Below are 23,898 nucleotides of genomic sequence, written 5' to 3' on the forward strand. Positions count from 1 at the left end.
TACTACTTTACAAAATTAATAAATTCAAAAATGTTGCATTAATAAAAAACAACATTGAAAAGGGCAGTACATCACTAGTAGCTTGGCATTTGGCATTGGCAGTTGGCTTCGCTGTCAAACGGAAAATGGCAGCGACGAGTGTTGTCGTTCTCGACAGAGGCAATAATACAACTTGTACCGTAAATCTTTTCGGTGAGTAAGATTGTTAAATTAAATCATTAGTAATCTTTTAACTACTTATAATACTTCACAACTGGGTACTGTTAGATTATATTTAATCTTTCTAACACTTTGAAAAGTTTTTGTTAGTATATATTTAAGTATGCGCGGAAGTTTTAAAATGTTTCTAAAGTTTATAATTTCTTTATTCCATAAAAGTATAATTAACTGTTGTTATGTGTAGTTTAATAAATCGCGATTTGTTCAATACAACATCCTATTTTGTGTCTATTACAGACGGTAACGAGTTTTTTTTTTCGGTTTCTTTGAATAGAATAAGTTGTCTGCGGCGATATGACCTTGGCTATTGGATTGTAGGAAGTAAACTGTATATACTTGCTTCTAAATTATTGTAAGTTGGTATTTGATGTACTGACAAAAAATATTCATAAGTTGTCTAGCAACAGTATTTAATTACTATTTAATCTTACAATGAACATAAGGCATTCCATTAATATATAAAATAAAAATTATGAAATGATTTTTATCATTTCTTTCATGTTTATTATAAAAGTATATAAATTATAAATTTCCAGAATATTAAAATAATAGAAAACCTTTCTTACAAAGTTAAGTTTTCATTGTGGAGATATATATTACCGTACTTCATAGTATGTTTATAAAGATGAAACATAGAATATACCCAATTAATATCAACTGATAAAGATCTAAATAAAAATAATGACACTCTTCTACTACATTCTTCACACCTCACATATAACCTTTTTTTTGTATTAGGGGTAGGGAAATCTTTAACAAATATTTTAGTTGTTTCTTGATTAGAAAACAGGGTTTTGTGATAATTTATTAAAACCTGGTATATAAGAAAGTCCCGAGATCTCCATAGGTCCTTGGACTATAGATCTAATATGTTTAATATTTTGTTTCAGGTGCCACAGTAGTATCATGGCGTGTGAACAATCAAGAACAATTATTTGTAAGGTAAGTACTCAATATATAAGTACTAAATATTACAAACATTACTATTATATATTAATAGTTAGAACAGTTTAACTAAAGAAAAACTAATAAACTAGTAATAAAACTCTTATAAATACAATTCTTAATACAAATATTTCTAAAATTCTTAAAAAAAACTATAACTAAATTCTTAATTTAAATATTTTCGGTTATAAAAACTAATCTTTGTATGAAATATTAAAAATGTTCATACAAATTCAACAGTTGAAATTATCAATTAGCATTCAGGTATTAATTCAACTTTGACATGTAGTAATTACATTGTACTGCTTATTAAATTAACATAAATAATTCATTGCAAGTAGCATTAGCATACACATTATACAGATTTGGTGCTCCATGTTAGGAAGTATCAAGAGTGATAAGTCACTGTACTTCTTACGAAGACTATCGATAAAATTTTAAACACATGTTAACATCTGTGGCTTTAATGTCGAATACTTGTAAAACATTCGTTCTTAATTCAAATCTTAGTTAAAATAAAATGCTACACTTTAGAATGGGTCAGTATATCTTTTAAGATGACAGTTCATCTTTTCTTTTTAAATAGTACTACTTTAATGTGAATATATTCATCTAATGAGAGATATATTGTAAACTATCGTTAAGTATTAATATTAAAATTTTACGAGAATAGTTTAAGAATTTTGGTCATCTCCGTAAATAATCTTCCTAAATAAAAAAAAACGTTCTTTGGAGCAAGACCATGGCATGTTCGGGCACGTTCAATTGTCACTTGTCACGTTGCTTTGCTAATAAAAAAAATCAAAGACAATAGCGGAAAGTCGAAAGGTCTTGAAAATGTGCCTACATTGTGTCTTTGTAACATGTAATTGCGAAATAAAGTCTACGAAATGTAAGACATTACTATTAAAATTAGCCTATGGAATGCAAGCGCTTTACCACACCCTCCAAATTCGCAGAGGTTCGTAATCAAGACGGGTAGGTTCTAAACATCTTTATGAGATTTGTCAGTAAACTTCCTTAACTATACAATCAAATCTAATATAGATAGATTGTATAGAATTAGGGAACTAGAATACAAGTTGAAAGTACACAATTTATTCAAACTTCTGTTGTCTCGTTTAAATTTATTAGTTGTTACATTAAAAAGACTAATTGTAAAATACAAAACATTTTAATTATAATAATCTACTCTTATTACCTACGGTTGTGATAAAAGTAAAGCCGACCGTGAGTGTATCAGGGTCGAAATGACTAGCTTCCGCTAATAAGACGTCGATTAGTGGGGATTTCGGTAGTACGTAAGTACGTGTTAAGCCTGGTTTCCATGGTGCGTGAGGAGGGACATGTCCCGTACAACGCAATTTAGAAATACTATCGTGTCTGTCCGTCGGACCTGCGTTCGGTCGGCAACTTCCATTCGTTAAATTGGTGTAATACGTGTAGTGACTGTAGACGTCGCCCAATCACACCGTGGAAGCCTAACTTAACCGCCAAGATGCTATTAACGTAATGACTGACGAATAATGCTCAATTCATATTAATTCAAAAATTATGACGTTAGCGATTCATGCGAAATTAATTATAATTTGAAAACAAAATGCTTTAAGGTCATACGATTTACGTAACGTTCATTACGTTCATGTCAGTGTAGACTCATGAACTTGATGATTTGCTAGCTAGATGAATCTACAACATGCAAAGAACACATTGAAGTTCGTATACAAAAAAATAAAATAATCGACGGAATAATGCAACTAACGTCTTCCTTTGCTGTCGGTTAAAGAAGGCTGAATTTTAAGGACATTAAATTAGTTCTTATTCTTAATAACATAACACAGTTGGTTGCATTATCTTTTGAATCATATGTTTAAAGTTAATAATTAAATAGTTAGCATAGAATTTTTATTTTATTTTTGAGTACTAAATTATATCACACGAGCTGTCGCCCGCTGACCGTCCGCGCGGAACTGAAAAAAAAAAACCTTAATTAGTAGCCTATGTTTTCTTGCAGGGTATTTTCTACATCTATGCCAACTTCAAGCAGCCGTTCTTGAAATACCTTCTAACAAACATCATCATTCATACATCCAAACATTCGCATTTATAATATTAGTAAGATAGAAGTTAAGTCATAAATCGAGATATTCAACACTGATAGTAAGTTACCCAAATGCTGCAAAGAATAATCCGATGTTGCACAGTATAGAAGTTTAGATGTTAATCCTTTAATATTCTCAATAGTATTTAGTTGTACAACAGTTTTATCGCAATTAATTCGATATCAATTTAGAGGCGCACGTATTGTGCGGATGCAATTTGGCGAGGAGACAAAAACCCGTCTCGGCTGCGAACGGCTCTAACAAACGACCGACTGCTGCTAATGATTCTGTGCGCCGCATATACCTACAGATATCACTGCTTTTGTCTATACTAATGTTTTGCCCATCATTTAACCACAATTTGCTAAAAAAAAATTACGGCGAAATACGAAAGTTAAGCTGCAACATAATTTTTTTCGATAAAACTTGATCCCAATAGTTGGTTAAATAATTTATCATTAAAATAAATTTTCGGTTATATTTTATTTAAAATCTTTTAACCTTTTAACTAAGCCATCTACCGAGTCCAATTGTTAATTTAAATTGTCTTAGGACCTTAAATATAATTTCAGGAAAAAAGTCAATTTCAGAGACGACTTCCATGGTTTAGATTTCTCAAAGAAAGTTTATTCTGACACAATAGTTAGTTTAATTTAACGGTACATTTAAATTCATGGTAACCGAATAGTTTAGTCGTTCAGGTTCAAATCTGAAGGGTCCGAATCGAATCGAAAATGTACAAAACGTCACAATGCGTAGTATTTTTTCAAAAACATCAACAACATTCTACTGACGGTTAATGTATATAGTACTTATCTCGTAATTACTTTCATTACAGCTTATAATTAAATTTTGATATAAACTTAAGCTTAATTAAAAGTTGTCACAGATAGGATGTTTCTGTAAATTTCAACGGATATTTAAGTCTCAAATAAAAACTGGATCCGATTTGGCTATAGTTTTGTGAAGATTAATATTATAAATGTGAAAGCTTAGATACATGGATAATTGTTAGAAGGTAAAGGTTCAACGAATCTTGGTGAAATTTGGGACAGATGTAGAACATAGTCTGGAAGAACACATAGGCTACTTATTAAGTTTTTGTTTTACTTTCGCGCGGGCGGAGTCGCGGGGAAGCTAGTAATGGTATAAATATAAGATATGTTTTTACATTATTCCCTCCAAGAGCTAAATATTAATTATTCTAAGCTTTCGGACCGCAGTTGGGGCGGCTACGTCCCGGCTCTACGCAAAAACTTGCGCGCCTTCTGTTCTAATATTAAACATAGTTTGTGCTTGAGCTTTTTGCAACGCTCTCTCCTTCCCTAACCTTTTTCTCTTTGCGTGCTGATCGCTTGACCCTTTTTAAAGTAAATGATTTATAGCTTGCGTTAATTTTTGGGACGATTTTTTAATATGTCTTTGAGTCATTGACAATAATGTTTCGTATTTTATGTTGAATTTGATGTAAATATCTAGTTTTCTATTAATGTTTATCTTTTATCGATTGAATTTCAGTGAAGGTTTTTTTTTTATAAAATGACTTAATTTTATAGTTAGGTAAAGAGTAAGAAGGTATGCGTGTAATGTGTATGTTCGGAATTGCAATAAAATTAAGATAATTTAATCGGAAAATGCGTAATCTAATTTACAATCATATAAAATCTTTTATCACTAACAATACATAGGGAATTGGTATTGGTAACAGCGAGCGGCGAGCGACGCGCTGGCACAGTAGCACCGCGGCCCGCCCCTGCTCTCCCGGTCTTGTTTTTGTGGCCGCGTCTACAGCCCCGAGTCGCCGGTACTTTCTTCCGCCTCCCTCCCTACCTCCCCTTCTCCTGCCCCACGCGCCGATGACAAATGGTCCCTGGGCACCACCCGCCCTCACCCCCGCGCCCGCGCCTCCTGCTGCCTCTCTCCGGACACCCCGCTAATGTCGGATAATTTTATGCCGCTCCCGATGCGATGCAGACAAAGCTCCGGAGGATGACCGCGAAATCGCTCCCCATCGATCGCCGACGCGCGTCAACGGATGCGAGCCTCACTTTACGCCCGCCTTCACGGATCGACGCCGGCTGAAACGGGTTTATCGCGCCATTAGATGCCGATTGATTGTTTTCCATCTTTGGCTCGTTACGCGTTCCGCGAACTTATCGGAAAGTTCATGTCGTCGGAGCGGAACCGATTGCGCTTTATCGATAACGTGCTCGGTCTTACGACTCTATCCGTCAGTAGCGCGGTTCTATAAGAAATGAAAAAAGACGAGTTTTAGCTTGAAGAATGTAAACGTCACCCAACGCTCGGCGACCTCTCGTCAGCGGGCGCTGCCGACGGCGGTCACACGCCATTGACTCCGTTGAATAGTCGAGCCCGCTGCGCCCCGCAACCGTCATAACATTATCTCCAGTTTCCACTCGCTTGATAAATTTTGATTTAAACGCTTCACGTACCGCTGTGAACTCTAATTGCGGCTATCCGACATTCTAGTATTCTAAAGAACCATTCGAGATTAATTCTATTATGTAATTAAGTATGCTCCCACGTTAAGGTATTGAAGTTGTCTACTTAAATAGATAAAAATCACTATCCGCTTTTCGCCGAGCTGTGTTATATCAAGGAAGTGGTAATCTGAAACAATTTTGGCGAGCGAAATATTATTCGTTCTTCTTTATTCGGGCTGATTGATTTTATAATTAACATTAAGTTTAATACTTTCTGTGTCTCTATTAAGATTTTTATTTTGATTATTTAAGAGTAAAGATTAATAAGTTCAAACGACATATTTAACGGAAATACGAATAGTCAGTAAATAGAGAAGTGGGGGCGTAGATTCTTGGTGTGTTTACTGCACGTGCTGATTATTGCGGGCCGGGCGGGTCGGGGTGCGCATATGTTGTTTTTATTTTTTGTCCATCCGGTGACACCCAAGACATCGATTGTTCTACGTTAAACAGCTGCGATGTGAAATATTAGAAGGACCCAACCGTTCCCACCTCGAGTCTACAAGCAATTTAGCAATACGAGCACCCACTCGATAATGACTGCCCGATTGCTCAGACGTTGATTTACTAAAATTATGTTCGCAGTTTGCTAATGCTTTTGATTTATCTTGCGCCGACTTTACCGACGAGACGTACGTAATTATCATTCGACTGTACGATTTATCACATTTAAACCATCTTTGTAATTTAAAATATGAATATGAATTTTTCATTTTACATTTGACCTTAGTTTTGTAAAGGTTCGTAACGCATCTACTTTGTGCTAAATGTCGATTCATATTTTAAAAGACCACAAACATTTGATGTGATGAAATATATCTTGTCACGGATGTCTTGAACATGTCATCTTTTGATGTAGGTAACATTATCTTTACATTAGGTGCATATAATGGTTCAACTATATGTGACTCATCGTTTATTGTGTACGCTATCGCTCAAAGTTCAATAATTTTTAAACATCGGTGATAACTTTAAACTTTCAATACGTATGTATTGATTTGGGTTTGTCTATGTCTACCTAAGGAAAAAGGGAAACTTCGATACAAGTCCATACAATCCAATGATAAGGGATTCAGATTATTTTATAACTCATTAAAAGTTGCTACGGATTTTTGAACGGTTTATAGATTAAGCACAATATTTAATCAATTGCTATCATAATTTTGGAACATCGATTATTTTAAATTTATACAATAAATACAAAGTAAAAAAAATCGTACATATAACTTATTTCCGTTACTTATAACGGAAAACCTGTCTGTCTGTATGTCTGTCCGCAAAGATTTATTCCTCTCTGAAACGGATGGTTTTTGACGTGACTTTTACTGAAAATTAGCCAATGTGTGCGCGAATAACGTATATAATTTTTTTATTCTTCGCTGACGAAGTCGCGGGCGACCGCTTGAACAATATGTTAAATCGATAAGATCTTAGAAATCGATGTAATAGCTGCTGGAACATCCTACGCTCATCAACTTATCGATTTTCGTTACACGATAACTTTGATCGATTCATTTTGGGCATGTAATCGACTGCTTCGATTTTTTAGTCGAGTCACAACCGGCTGCTAGTGTTGTATGTTATGATTCATAATATAGTAGAATAAGCACTGCCTTATAAGGGCCCTAGACACTACGATCTGTCTTGTTATTATAATTTAATACTGCTAATTTAATTAGTACAATATTAAACAATGATCTTGAAGCATTCTTATGTTTATTGATTTGGTCGGTTAAATTTTAATCTTATAAAATTTAAAATTGGAGTAAAGTGCATTGCTTGTATCAATAGACTTCATTCTTCACCATTTGGGAGTTTTAACTATAAAATTACTAGATAAAAACTGTTCTTTTGAAGTCCCAAGTACGATAATTCGGGGCTCAAATTTCAAATGTGACTTGTTACGTCATCAAAAAATAAACAAGTGCAAGCCAAACATGGCCATGTATGATATATCATAGTGTTGGTGCACAGCTGACGCGTGACGCGGCAGATTGCGCGTCTCTACCAAAAAAGGCGCGAGAATCCGTCGCCTTCAGTGCGACCAACACCATTTGGGGCACCTAATTTAATGCCTGTTTTAAAAACAAACTTCCACTGGAATACTTTTCTTAGGTTTCGTATTCCTTATATTCTTTTAGCTGTGTCAAAAATCTATCTTAAAAATGTTAAATAAGATTACTTTTAGTTTAACAAGTTCGTATATGTATTTAAAAATAAAAAGTGATTTTTTACTGTTCCTTTAATATTGATAGTGTTTTTCTGGAAAAAGTTGCAAGTCAGTGCAAGGTACTACATATATCCTAAACGTCAGTACACTTTGTAACAATGCTGTCTGAGCTAATTTTATTCTAAAGGAAACCGTAGTCCTCACCCGCCCCAAGATAAATGGTGTAGCATTTCTTTCTGAACTTCGCAATGGCTTACAATTTACAAGTGGTTAAAGTAAGTATTATAATAGTGCAAAGGATTTTACAACAAACTATGTCGTATTCAAATTATATGTATAATATTTTGTCAGTTATCAATATATCTGTGAATATTATTACCCACTTCTCAGACGGAGACTAAAAAAACAGTACCGAAGTTTAAAATTTTACGTTAGTAGTTATTTCTACCATTAATTAAATATTAGTTTAATACCGATGAAACCCAATCCTAAATGAACCTCTTATTTAACCCTTGAAGTAAGTTGTGAAAGCATTGTGATGCATCAGTCTAGATGGCATCGAGTAATCGGCTTATCTGCGTATCACGGCCCTTTTGTGTTTAACACCGAACTTGATAGGGTCGCCATAAGTTTTTATTTTATAGGACTGAAGACAAATTCCGTAATCTACCGTAAAACATCAATATGGTTCTCAAATAAGATCAATTACATTTTTAAACACACACAAGTAAAAAGAAGAGTATATTATATTTACAAATTGTACAAAACAAATATACTTAGTAGTGAAGCAATATGATCGTTTTCTAGTAGGATCGACTATCGTGGAACTTGTATTAATATATTGTTAGATTTACTTCATTCTAGTTAACAAAACAAAGACAAACAAGTATGCAATATATACAAGTGTCACAGCAGTCTCTAATCTTCTTGTATACTGATCCTTGTAAGTCGTGCAAATATGGTGACTGTATTCGTAAGTTGGTGCGTTGCGGTCGGGGTAGCCGGCGGCAGGCAGCAGGCAGTAGCCCGGGGCTCCGGGGGCGGAGCGCCTTATTAATCGTCTGTCCGGAGCATCTGCGGCAATAGCGAGCTGACCCCTGTCGGCGAGGTGAGGGGGTGACTTGCGGCCAGACAGCCCAGCCAACACTGTTTGTATCTGTCCCCGTAACAATTTGCATTCGGACAATTAATGTCGCTTTTTTATACACGCTTTGTCTACACTTGGAAGTCGTCGTTTGTTTTGTTTACAGCTGAATATATTATTGCACTCGAATCTAATTTATTTTGTTTTACTTATTTATGTACGGTAAGTTTACAGTCGAACCTGAATATCGAGTCAAAGAGACCGCCATATTTCTTTTGCTTATAGAGGTTTCTCTCTGATCCGAGTTTCTCGCTTATGGAAATCGTCTGATGGGACTGAACAATGACTCTCGCTTATATTCTTGCTAATCCAGGTTCGACTTTATATTGATAGTGATGCGATGATAGGCGGGTTGATGATTATTAAAAGACTAGTAATCCATTTTGACAGTACGGGGCAAGTTCACTAAGCACATAGAATTGTCCTTAACAATTTGTATAAGCATAATTAATTTTGGTCAGTATTAATTAGTTCGTGCTGTTCATCTTAAGGGCGTGATGTTAGTTATTAATAAACATTAGTTATTACAAAAGACGTGTAGTGAGTTGCCGTTGGCAGGCAGCCTACGTGATCCGGCCTTACTTTCAATACGCGGCCCTGGGCTTGCATCAAGGTTGTCTAAAATTCTATGACATAACTCACGAATACCCCATGTCGGAAGACCATGTTATCAAAAATATACGTTTACTTTTCTTACATAAATGTTATCTTTTATGAAGTAATTATATATATCGTGTAAAATGCTTTCGCTGTCGCTGGAACAATCCTTTGCTCGTCCATTTACAAAAAAATGTATGCTATTACAAATCAGATCTACGTATTATTACGTAACATTTGTAGAGGAAGGAAAAGGCACGAGCAATAATTTAAGGTAATTTAGAAAAGAATGAATATGAAAATAATTAAATAAAATGGCGAAATGAAACAGCTAGCACACGTCAAGAAATCAAGTATAAAGAATAAAAAAAATTAAACATTCTAAATATAAAATTATAAGAAGAAAACATACACAAAAAGAGGTCTATTTGTATCGGGCAACATTATTTATTAAGTTCATATGAATAATGTAGTAAAAAATGTAAAGTCGTACTATCCAATATTGTCCATCATTTTGTCACGGTGCAACTGTTCTGTGCTTGGGCAATAAGAAATTTCTAACCTTGAGGGATCTTTGTGGTTTGTGTTCAGGTAAAAACCAGTGTTTGTGTTTTCATCTTTAATTCAATACAGAAAAACAAAAGAAAAAGAAAGTCATAAAATTGCAGATTATTTTAAGCGTACAGTTACTTAAAACAAAGACTAATTATTCTTTCATTTCTAATTACCATGAAATTTGCCTTAAACAATAATTAATTAATTAAATATTCACTGTTTTAAATGCACTTCACATATTAAAATTTTATATTTGAATAAAAAAGAAAGAACTAACAAGGACTAATGTGCAAACCTTGGTACAATACTATGTTGTTATAAATGTTGGTATAAATCTGAATAAATTATGACTCTTTATATGACAACACGTACCTAGTATCAGTTGTTTAATTCAAATGTAATTTGCTAACAAAAACATATATTTTCTACGTACAGTTGTCTCACATTAGTGTTACAACTAAAAAAGGTTAATCTAAATCTCGTTAAGTATCGTAGTTAATAATTCTGTTTACATAACGCCGGTTTTCATAATCCGGTTAAAAGGACTTGTCGACTGCACTTTTTGTTATTTTTGTTGGAGGAGATTCTAAATTCGTCTACATGTTTTTTATAATTTTATATCGGTACTAATTATGAATTAACGTTGAAGGAAATTTAAAGTTATGTGTGAAGTTAACCAACCCGCACTGGGACAGCGTGGTTGACTATGGCCTAGTCACCCTTAACTTAGTGTATGCTCTGAGCCCCTCAGTGGGGGGGGGGACGTATAGTGAGCTGATGATGACTAATTATGTGAATCGATTAATTGGCATCGTTGATGTCTAATGCTCTTGTGACATTAAGTGAATATCATCACCCGACAAAATTACTAAATTTAATGACATTGTTGGTAACTCCATTCTACGAGTACACAATGAAGTAGGTATGTTCAAAATCGTAATATTAAATTTAAGTACTCGGACACTTTTAATGGATATTTATTTAAACGCACTTTGAAAACTTGATGAGAAACAAGTGACATCTGAAAATAACTGCCATGCGTATTTTTCTACGCAAAATTCAGAAGAGTTTCTAAGCATTTGCGAATTAAAGAAGAAAAAAAGGAAAATTGTTTCCCCTAGTTTTAGATTATTTTCATGTTGTTATTATTAACAATATTGGTTTACATTATCTAATATATAAAATTCTCGTGTCACAGTTTTCGTTGCCATACTCCTCCGAAACGGCTTGACCGATTCTCATGAAATTTCGTGAGCATATTCAGTAGGTCAGAGAATCGGCCAACATCTATTTTTCATAACCCCTATTAAGTTTTTTTTAACTGCGCGCGGACGGAGTCGCGGGCGACAGCTAGTGATAAAAAAAAATTACAGTATGATTGCTAAATTTATGAACCGTGTATGTGCGATAAAGCATTTTAATTCACACGCCTTATTGATTACTTTTTAAACGCAAACAAATTTTAATCACATTTTTCTAAAGATATCAGATTATTTTTTTTTAATTTATATTATGCAATGTTGTACATTTATGTCTTTTTCGGGCGTTTCATTACATATAATTTCATATCACTATATCAAATTACTTTTTACTAAGATATATTAAATTGATATATAGGTATTATGTATTTATTAAATAATCATTAGCATCTATTTTTTTATTGAGTTACTTTCAGGCCTCACTATGAAAATATAATGTATCAAATACATTTTAGTTTATTGTTCTTGACTAATAAATAATAAAATACTTATACCGAAAGTATTACTTATTTATGGTGAAACATATAACCATTTTGACGTCCATAATGTCCTTCGCCGGTGTTCAAAGGGGTAAAACACGTGTTTACCTAAACAGTGTCTAACTATATTTTTTAGGATAATACCGTTAATATTTAGTTATATAAAAATATAGATTTTAGAACTGTTTCACAATCATATACTAATATTATAAATGCGAATATTTAGATGGATGGATGTTTGTTTGAAGGTATCTCCGGAACGGCTCAATGGATCTTTATGAAATTTGGCACAGTTGTAGATCATAGTCTGGAAGAACACATAGGCTACTTATTACATTTTTTTTTAAATTCTGCGCGGACGGAGTCGCGGGTAAAGTTAGTATAATTATAATGCGATTATCAAAACCTATTTTTAACATTCCCTTAAGAAAAAAAATTAAAAATAATCTTTCAAGGTATGCATAAAATGTTGATTATATTTACTGTAACGCCTATAAGGTTTCGACATCAATCTATGAGGTATTTAATTGAAAAATATGATATTGATGAGTCGTCACGATGTATCGTGCCTGTCAAACTGGACAGTTTATGAGCAAGGCCGATCAGATTAAAAGTAGTAGCTAGTAACTATCCGTAGTTTAAATGAGATCCTGGATCTTGAGCCTTTTCAGTCTTGGTGATAAAATTCTATTATACAAGTTCTAATATTTTTACAGTTTTTCTACTGTACATAGTATGGATATATCTTCAAATAACTATCAATTAATATCCATAATGTTTTAAAAGTAAATTGACTATTTCTAACTTGGCTGTGTAGTTTCGTCTCGTAATTTGTTATTGTGTACCTACTCTATATTCTTCTTTTTTTTTTCAATTTTTTCCAACAACCTGTTCACGGCTCCTTAATATGTCAAAGCGACACGATCCAAGTCATTAACTCGGTAGCCAGTTCAATGAGTTTCACTTTATTTTTTACCGTAGTCCATGCGTATGACCATTGGTTAAAATAATTAGAGAATTAATTAAATTTATTGAATGGCGGTAATTGAAGTTCATTAATCGATATGGAATATATCGAATGATTTTTAAAATGTATATTATTGGTAATTTGATTTTACTGATCTCTAAATAAACTAGTTTTAATAGTGATATAGTAAAAAAAGCATTGCAAAAAGCACACCTTTATATCCAAAGCATTCTTATGACGGACGTAACATATTTTTTTTTTTAATTCACCCTTAACAACTTTAAGTAATTTATAAGTAAAAAGAGTTTGTTACTGGTGCACAATACAATTGGATTATTACTGATGCACCTTGCCTTTGTAATTAAAAAAATTATATATGTATATTCAATGTAATGCTATTTTCCAACATACACATATATTTTATTTTAATAAGACAAAGTAGGCCTATTTTCCTTCGATAGTACAGTATATCGGATCATACATTACTGTATTTTATATGTGGCCAAATGATAAGCTTACAAAATGTTAAAAATAACTTAAGAGAACCGTTTAAAAGTCTTTTAAGCGTCGACATCGTTTCGTATAGCGTTATAACGAACCAGTTAATTACCATTAGCAATTTTATTGATGCTAGCGTTTATAAAATTTTATATTGGCCCGTTACTGGAATAGATGAGAGCGGGTTGATATTAATGTAACCACTTGCACGGTCATAACAAGTTCTATATACATTACATCTCGAATAATTACCAGGGAGCTTATCATAAAACGGTAATGGGGCCACAATTTATTCCGGTATGTCTCATGTATTTGTTCGGTACAGATGCTTAAATAAGAAATGTTTTAAGTCTGGAATGGGCAGTATCATATTATCGTACTGCATTTCATAAATTTTTAAAACATTGTTTTTTTTTTTTAATGGAATGAAAAAAAAATTTGGTCCGGTATATTAATTAATATTCTATAGAATTTTCTTCTATTCTCTCTCTTGTTATTTTTTACCTTTCTCAATGTTTTAAATATTTGTTTATTTTTTCATAACCCTCTTTATTTCAACTGTATCTTTAATTCAACAAAGTTAAAAATTTAAACACAAAAAATTGCTATTGTCTTTAACTGACATTTTCTTTCCAATTAATCCTTCATGTGTAAAACGTATGGTGACGCTACTATCAACCGTGGTTGGGCTTATACGATGCGCTTGCGCATCTCACGAGAACAGTTCACGTGACAACAATCTTGAGAAATATCAATTCGCAGTACTCAGCCTATGAAAGCCAAGAACAATAACTATGAGAGTTGCTACACAACACTAATTATTTCCAATTACGCCCATATCTATCCGTTAACGCGCTTTCCGTATACTCTATGAACCATAAACTATTTTGTTTGCCGATTGAAATGCGTATAATGAGATGTGAAATAAAAAAAGTCGTATGAACGTACTCGCCTGTCGTAAATGATTAACGCGGTAATCAATCAGATTCTATAGTTTGTTGTACGTTGATTTATTTCGTAAAAAGGTGTGTTATTTATAGCGATAGTATTAATTTACTTTTTTTATTTTGAGGTTTGATCATTTAATTCATCTAAGGATTGTTTGATAGATATATACAATTTTATTGTAACTTTATATACCGAAAGCGTGAACGATCACTTCAACAAATGTTCCACCTCTAGAAAAAGTTGTTTTACATTTTCAATCTTTCCTTCTGATCACTTTTCAGAAGCACATCTGAAAAACGATGAAGAAGTCAAACGATCGTCCATTCTGAATTATCTTGGTGTATTATTTTTATTGTTTATTTTTAATGGATGTGCAGGTTAATACAGTTAACTAATTATATCTTGAATACACGGTGAAGATAAAACATTTTGATTATTATTTATACGACTTTGTAATTCGAATAAAGCTAATTGTTGTTGAAATTTCAAATGTATTGTAACAATTATGAAAAGAAAGCATCGGGTCGCGACTCAACGTTTGTCGTGATGGTTTGTCAGAGCAGAATGGCATTGGCAGAATGGAACGGGTTTGTGGCATGGTAAAAACTGGACCGCTGACGAAGCGGGAATGTATCGGATCAGAGGCGAGTCATGAAGGAATTCCATCCGGAATCTCTAATTAAAACTTTATCTAGCCCCTCTTCGTTTTCGCGGAATACATTCGTTTTATCTTCGGTTTGAAATGCCTCGAATAATTCTTATCGTTGCTTGCATTTAATGTTTGTCATATTTGCAAAAAGACGACTTAATCTTAAGTCATTTTGATGGATGTAACATATGATGTAATATTTCCAATTCTAAAACAATATCTTATCAGTCTATCTTAATAATAATTGATAGTACTCCTCTTTTGATTATAAATTCTTTGCCTTAGAAATCAGATGACAATGTATTTAGCACTAATTCATTTGGCTTTCGCAAACTTTGCCATTTTGTGTATAATTATGTTATATTTTACTATTTCGCACCTTAAAAAAATGTTTTTTTTTTATTTCTGTATACAAAATTGTTCAACGTTACATTCTTGCAACAAACCCTGACACGTCTAGATAACTAGTAGTTTTGAATATTTAAATACATTTATCATTACTCAACATAAAGTTATATTTCAAGTATAATTTGTAGCACAGCCTGTGGTTTTAACGTGTCTGTATACGCAGATATTCTTACCGTAGGTTTCCACTGTCCAAAAAATAAGTGGAAGTCCTCGGTTACGAAAGCATAGAATAGACCACCATAGAAAATTATTGCCAAAAACATTAAATATTGGTTTATTTCCAGATATGTATAATATCGAAAAAAAGTTATACGTTGTTGTACATATGATGTATTTGAATTGCAGATAATGGAAAAATAAATGTTAAATTATTTGTCTGTTTGTATATCTGTCCGCAAAGTTAGGTTTGTTCTGGATAATCTCCGAAACAACTGGACCGATTTTGACGGGAAAGTAGTTGATGCGGTCTTATTATAGGCTACTTTTTTAAATTCTGCACTTACGAAGTCGAGGGCTACCGCTAGTTTTTAATATCTTTTGTTATTTATTTCATATCGAGCACAATAAATGAAATAAAACGTCATTTAGTTATTTATACAAATATAAATCGAATTATCTAAATGGGCTTCAATAGTTTATCGTTTAATTAGATCATTAATATTGTGCACTATCATGTTGCATTGCTCAGTTAGATTCAATGGAAATACATGAACCAGCGCCAATGTTCCCGAACACAATGTGGGAGTAAATCGATTTATTTATTGCAACACTTCGCCTCATTTGCACTTCTATCTGGCATTTTCTATTCACTTTTGTTTGCTCCATAAAGCTGTTGGTTTGTGTGATTACCTCGAACTTCTGAAGCGAATTATTCAAAGTTATATTACAATTAAAAACGGCAGCTTTATCAGCACAACACTCGGCATTGACACTAAACCGCCGGGTAAGTTACTTAGTATCCTCGATTTTTTTAATTAAATTAAAAACGCAAGAAGAAATCTGTGAAAGTTGTCAAATTCGTCACATATGTAGATTACGGAAGTTGCGATATTACAAGTTAAATAAACATTTTTTAACTCCATACAGGACTAGATAAAATAGTGGATAAATAAATAAAAGGCTAGCGAGGTTAATAATATAAAAAGATTAATATAACCTGATTTTGTAGCTCAATCGCAAATAGATAAATTCATAATAGAGTTTTAAATTATTGCTTACACTTATTTGTTCCAAGAATATAATCAAATTTTTGTAGACAACGTTTATCACCTCGTGACAAGTTCTTTCTGTCAAGTATGTTTAGATAAAGGGCAGTAAAGCGACGTGCAAATGGCGTCGAACGAGTTACAAAGAGGATCCTAGGACAAGTATGGTGGCATCGGTTGTCGGCGCGATGATCCGACGAGCAGCGGCGGGCGGCGACGACGTCCCCAGCCCGTCAGTCGTGTCCGAGCGAAACAAACTCCGAAATGCTAAAAATGGCATAAATAATTTATACGTTGGCCGCTCGGCCGCCGGTTTTTGCACCGTCCGACCTGTCCACTGATGCATTTATAATATAAGGGTGCTTTTTGCACCGTCCCCCGGCCGCGTTGGAATGCAACCGCTAAAATTGATCTTGTTTCAAACGTGGCTGGAAAGTTAAGCTGCTGCTGGCTAGCACGACGCCGAACTGCTGCGCTATCGAAGTGCCCGGACATGGTTGTGACGCGAATAGTTACACACATTTAGTTTTTTTTTTTTTGTAAATTGTGATCAGTAGTTAGGTTAGGTTAGTTCAGTATTTTATATGTTCGTTGCAATATTGTTATTGCTATTTAATAAGTCTATTTGAACAATTTTAGGAAAACGACTGATGTGTGCCTGGGCGATAGAAATGAGTAGTGGTTCATTGTCTTTTTGATGAAAAGATTGACAACCGTATTTATTTGTTTTATATCTTTCGCATTCAAATGTAATAAATGTATATCATCGTGATAGTGATTCGATCCGCCGCGTAGATATTAGCTACGCGTCTAGATGGCGTCTTTGCATCGTGTATCACAATTGTTTCTAGGAAATTACCATATCAGGAATATAATCGTGCAATCCTTGTCTTTCTTGTATAGTAAAACGTTTCACGTTGGGTCGAACGGCATACCGATCAATCGACTGATTCTATGGATTCGATTGGTCCAACGGGAAACATTGCCTATAAAGATCATAGAGAACAGTTAAAGATCTTGGAGAAATGTCAAACTCCTGTAAAGATTATCCTAACATAAGAGAGGTTGTGATGATTGTGGTTACTTCACTTCTTTCTTAATGCTTAAACTTGTGTGTGTACTGCTGTTGCTATGAAATGAAATACCAAATTCGTATTTGGTTAAGTGAACCTTATATGAATATGACGTTATAAAAATGTTGGAAAAAAATAAAGGAAAATAACTTTCCGTCGCAATAGTTTTCAATAAAAGACAGCATGTGCATTTTTATTAATGTAAATTGATTGCAACGCTGGTAAAGGTCACTAAGCTCTCGCTTATCATCGGTCAATTTCGATCTTGTCTGTTATAATTTTAATATTCCATCAATACAGGTACATCAAGTATAAAATATGCGCCTCTACCAATTTTCTGAAAATAGTTTGAGTAATTATCCATGATTATGTGGGTTGTAACAAAATCCCACTAATAACAGTGTGTATTCAGTAAAAATTTAATTAAAAATGGTACATAGTTTATAATTTTGATGCTACTCTGTAAGTCGTTTTTTTTCTTATAAATTAATAATGTATTAATCGCTTCATTTTTAATTACAGTAAACAAGCCGTGTTCGACGGCAAAAGGGCGATACGAGGAGGAATTCCGTTCGTGTTTCGTAAGTATAATAATTTGTTATGTTGTTGTTTTTTTCTTATTAACATCATTTACAAAAGGAAAGCAATTAATTATCTCTTTATTTAACATAATTTATTTACATGTTTACATCATTAACAAGTCTACACGACAATTCCAAATTGTATAAAATTATAGTCAAACTAGCTGGTCTCTACATGCTTTGCAATGCTAACTCCAAAACAACGTCAAAACTTATTGTATTACTCCAAATAATACTGTTGGAGATTGTTTTGTTAAACATATGTTTTAACCCTTTGACCGCCGCTGATTGATATTGACGTCAACGTGGTGATATGTTTTACCGTAAATATGTATGACCACAATGCTTTCGTTATAAGTACTTTATTACTTATTCGTAAAGTACGAATTTCGCAAGCCTAGGCATAATGATGTTTCAATAACCAAGATTTGTCAAAAATCCACGCCGGGTGTTAGAGTCACGGTGTAAAAGGGTTGACGTATGTTTAAGCTATAACCTCCTTCTTTTTGAAGTCGGCTAAAAATGAAACACTGTCTAAGTTTTTTATGGTAAGGCCCTTAATGTTTGTTTTATCTTTTAGTTTTTTGGAGACATCCTCAATATCGCGATGCTACTGTATTAGTTAATTATTACTTGTTAATGTAGTGTGCGTGTATGTGTGATTTCCAGCTCAGTTCGGCCAATGGGCATTCGGTCCGCAGCACGGGTTCGCGCGGGTGGCGCGCTGGCACGTGGAGAAGCTGCCAGAACGGCTGGCAAGCGGCGACGTCGAGGCCATCTTCAGCCTCATGGACGATGACTTTACGCGCTCCATGTGGCACTTTCAGTAAGTACCTGATGCACATATTTATATGGAAAAGTTTGACGCGGAACTTCGTTGTAAAGTTATCACTAACGCCAATGGATATCTTAAACTTGAAAACATCTGCGCGTTGCCGGTCTTTGAGAATTATTTACAACTGTTATATAACCTTTTTAGAGTTGCAGTAAAAAAAAAAAACAATAAAATGAAGAAAGTCATTAGCTTTTGTTAGGTAAGCTTAGATTCAGAAAGGTGGACAAAGTTTATTTATTCCATTTCAGAATTAACTTCACGATTTTCCCTGTCTTTAATGGAGTTATCATGCAGTATGTCAACTTGATGATCAAGAGATAGGCTGTATATATTAGTATTTTGATGAACAACCTGTGTGTTAGGTTTAGACTGACGTACCGACTGATCCTGCGCGAGAAGGAGCTGCATTTCAACATCGGCGTGTACAACCCCAGCAAGGAGCTGACGTTCAGTTGCCAGCTGTTGTTGCACACCTACTTCAAGGTGCCCGACGTCCGCCGCTGTCAGATCACAGGCATGCACGGCTGCATGTTCATTGACAAGGTAAACAACGACCAAATTCCTAAGTCAGACGTTGTCGTGGACAAGTGTTAGTCGCGTAAAACAAGCGCAGGATGGGTCTGATTGAAATGAAAACTCAAGCTCTCATTGTTTACTTTTTTTAATTCAAAGCTCATTTTGATCCATAAAACGAAATTAAAGTCAAAACCGTTTATAGCGACATCGTTTAGTACAACATACCGGTTAAATTGACCAAAATCAAAGGTCCTGGCTGAATGTTATATACATATCTTTCCTATTAATACCTGTCACCGGTTGTTACAACTATCGGTTTTTACGACTCAATATGAGTAGTCCCTTCGATGTCGTTATAACAGATTCCTTAAAAGATGTAACTATTTTTGTCGTATGGGTCGTTGGTAGTAGAGCAGTTTATGTTATTTTTTTATATACTGTGTTGTTTGTAGACGCGCGAGGGTGCAGTGTACCAGGAGACGCGCGAGGTGGTGACCATCAACGAGTGGACGGACCGCATCTACCAGAACACGATGCAGGAGCACATCATCACCAACGTGGTCAGCGGCCGCAAGATGCGTATACAGAAGTACAACTTCCCTGACACAGGTCTGTGACCTTCCTATATAAACACAGCACATTGTTTACATACAAAATACACTCATCATCATCATCATCAACAGCTCACTATACGTCCCCACCGAGGGACTCGGAGCCTACCCCAAGTTAGGGGTGACTAGGCCATAGTCAACCACGCTGGCCAAGTGCGGGTTGACTTCACACATATCATTGGATTTCTTCTCAGATATGTGCAGGTTGCATCACGATGTTTTCCTTCACCGTAAGAACGTCGGATAAATGTACATATGTAAATCGAAAATCGAAAAACACATTGGTACATGGCGGAACTCGAACCCAGGACCTGCAGATTGCAAGTCAAGTGCTTAACCCTTGAGCCACCGACGCTACCGCAAAATACACTCGTATCTTATAAATTAAAATTATTTGAATTTAACATAAAAATAAAAAACTAGGGGTTTTCATTTTGTAGCAATCTTAACTAGTCCCAAATGTGAATTGACTATTCTCTAGCCAAAATCAAAGTTTCCTTCCAAGACTTAGGAATTACTGTTGTTGCAGTGATCTGGAACCCGTGGTCGGAGTTCGCGAAGGAGATCGGTGATTTTGGAGACGATGAGTTCCCCAACATGGTGTGTGTGGAGGCGGGCCGTGTTGCTGCACCCATAGTGCTGCTGCCAGGCACAGCATTCGAGGCCAGCCAGATACTGCAGGTCACTCTCACTATATACTTTATTTACTACCTTGAGGAGGGAAAGTGTTAAGGCACAAGGGAAACTGGTATTACCAGCCGATAATCTAGGCTAAGTTTAGTGCAGCTACCATTAATATGGGGGAAGCTCTCCCTTCCTAACCCCCCTGGCGACGCCCATTGGGCCATAATGATGGATTGTGTGAAAGGTTTTATTATGAAGGGAGTGACTTCTGATTGAGACTAGATCTATCTGGAGGATAGACATTACGCGAGTGAGAAAGGCACAGAGATATAAGGATGATTACAAGAACCTTTCACATTGCACTTTGTATAGTTTTTTTTTTTTAATAAAGTGATAAACAAGAAAGCAACGAGGAATAATAAGTAATCTATATATATAAAAGAAAGTTGTGTTAGTTACACTATTTATAACTCAAGAACGGCTGAATCGATTTGTATAATGTTCGTAAGAAACGGGATTCTTACCACGATTAGGCTGTTTGAGCTCCCGATATTTCGGCACAGTTGCATGCGCCATGTTCACGGGTTGACTGTGGAGTCATTGGAGGAGGAGAACATTATATTTGTAAAAACCACGAAAGTTTGAAGTTATGAATCGATTTGACTGAAAATTGGTGGGCAGGTAGCTTAGAACCAGGAAACGGACATAGGATAATTTTTACCCCGTTTTCTACGGAGTCGCGGGTAAAAGCTAGTTGAATATAAAGATTGCAGATGTGTTATCTTCCTTTAATAGTCAGGAGAGGGGATGTTATATTGACAAGTTTCTGTATTATATTTAATTTTATATTCCAGGTGATGTAGGCGTTTTGGTGTAAGGTCATACTCAGCCGTCCACGTGGTGTCACCCCCCCCCCCCCCTCCCCCGACACAAAGTGCAACCGATTCTAACACCTATTGTTATTACAATAATCACCTTTTTAGTTTGCATACTGTTGCTAAGTAATTGCTGTAATCTGAGTCGTTAAGTGGTCCTTATTGTAGACTACACTGATAAGCTCTCTATGTGTACAATTAGCCGCTTTGAATGTGACAGTTTTTATTTTTAATTTCGTACATTACTGTGGTTTCTGTCGGAATATACTCATGTAAAAAAACAGATTCAACAGATTTTCAACCCTTTGAAGAATACAATTATAATATTTTTCTAATGTTTTGGGCAATGAAAACACAACAAAGACATAATACATAATGTATTTATCAATAGTTCACGAGTTAATATACTTTACAATGGCGATTTTTTTTTTCTACTAAACTTAACTTTTTTACTTCGCGATTTCTTAAACGATTAGATCGTCTAATAATTTCTTCCTTACTCGTCTTCCATCTTGAAACTGTTTTGCTTATTTTTTTTCAAATAAATTTAAAGGTAATAAAATAAATTAGACAATATGTAACAAAATAAAATTCGGTTTAATTAAAGAGGACCTTTTCCATTCCAATAGTTTTTTTTCTCTTTTTACATTCTTTACGATTAGATAATGTTAGTTAATTTTCCTTAAATTTTACGGGGATAAATTTAATTATTTCATAATGTAGGTCATTAAGTTGATTCAATACGTTTTAATAATAATGTTACATTTAATGTTATTTCTTAAGATCTTCAAGTTATTTTGTTGATGAACCTTCGAAATACTGAAGTTTTTCGCACAAAGTCAATTCCACTGCCGAAACAATTGGAACAAAAACATGTCCTCCCTTGTTAGGGTGTTTCGGCAGTGAAACTACATGATTATGCCCAGTTTACATTATTCCAGTCCAGTGATCAATATCAGCGCTGGATAGGAACTGGTAGAAAATGTAAACTCAAACTGATATGCACTGACGATTCCAACAATAATCCAGCACTGATTTCGATCGCTGGTCTGGAATAATGTTAACAGGATATGGATATATAAACGTATCTCTAAGAATATCAGTAATTAACAAGAAACATAACTACTAGCTTTTAAAACTCAGTACATCGCATGTTTTAGTTAATTTATATTTTAACATAATATTAAGTGTTCTTCAAAACATGTAATCGTTTTGTACATTTTGTCGTACGCGAACAAATTCAATTTAAAGAACGTTTTTTTTAAATACTTTTTTACAACCAGTTCTTGATGTAAATACTCTTCAGAAAGTTTTTTTTTTGTACAAAATATGGAGATTTTTTAAGTGCACATTGTTCGTATTTTTTTTCGTTTTTGGAATAATTTGGAGGCTTTTAATGTATACGACATTTAATATAAGGATATGTACTTAGATGTAATGAGTTCCTTATTTCACACGGTACGAATACATTTGGGTTGTACAGTAATTCTTTATCTCTGAGGTTATGTGAGAAAGTCGAAATTTCCATACAAAAAAATTATTTTGTATGAATCCGAGTTGAACTGACAATCATTAAAACGATAAACTCCGCTCTGATCTGTATGACCACTGATTCACCTTTCTTGTCTGTTTGTCTATAACCTACATACATAAATAATGTCCAAAATCTAAAACCTAGTTAGAAATTTTACTTTAAATTCAATTCGAGGGGTGAAAGGCTATTTGTTTTAAGCGACATTGACTTATATATATACATTCAGAATCAGAAAAATTCCCTGATTCTGAATATATATATAAGTCAATATCGCAAAAAATGTCGCTTAAATCAAATAGCCTTTCACCCCTCGAATTGTAACATCAAATTATGTAATCAAGGACAAAAAAAAGGGTCTTGATAAACAGATAGACGGACAACAAAGTGATCCTATAAGGGTTACGTTTTTCTTTTCCATCATTCCTAAAATGAAAATTTGAAATCATATTTCGGGTTCGCAAATTTCATTTTGCTAGTTACATATAATATTGTATAATGCATAATTATTGTGCGATCTTTTTTCGGGATAAACTGGTTATATACGTTATTGAATAATACAAAAGTGATTGTAAAATCCCAGTTAGAAATAAGTTATGACTA

General features: G+C 34.2%; 1 protein-coding gene across 1 annotated transcript; it reads left to right on the plus strand.

The window, feature by feature from the left end:
- Positions 1–89: 89 nt before the first annotated feature.
- On the plus strand, positions 90–21,947 carry LOC106719012 (glucose-6-phosphate 1-epimerase). Its single transcript, XM_045684784.1, has 8 exons — positions 90–192; positions 1,110–1,161; positions 18,245–18,303; positions 18,973–19,129; positions 19,501–19,681; positions 20,107–20,263; positions 20,795–20,946; positions 21,744–21,947. Exons 1-8 carry the CDS (start codon positions 126–128, stop codon positions 21,750–21,752), a joined length of 834 nt encoding a protein of 277 aa, XP_045540740.1. The 5' UTR covers positions 90–125; the 3' UTR covers positions 21,753–21,947.
- Positions 21,948–23,898: the final 1,951 nt, after the last annotated feature.

Source organism: Papilio machaon, chromosome 2 (genome assembly GCF_912999745.1).
Source record: "Papilio machaon chromosome 2, ilPapMach1.1, whole genome shotgun sequence".
NCBI lineage: Eukaryota > Metazoa > Arthropoda > Insecta > Lepidoptera > Papilionidae > Papilio > Papilio machaon.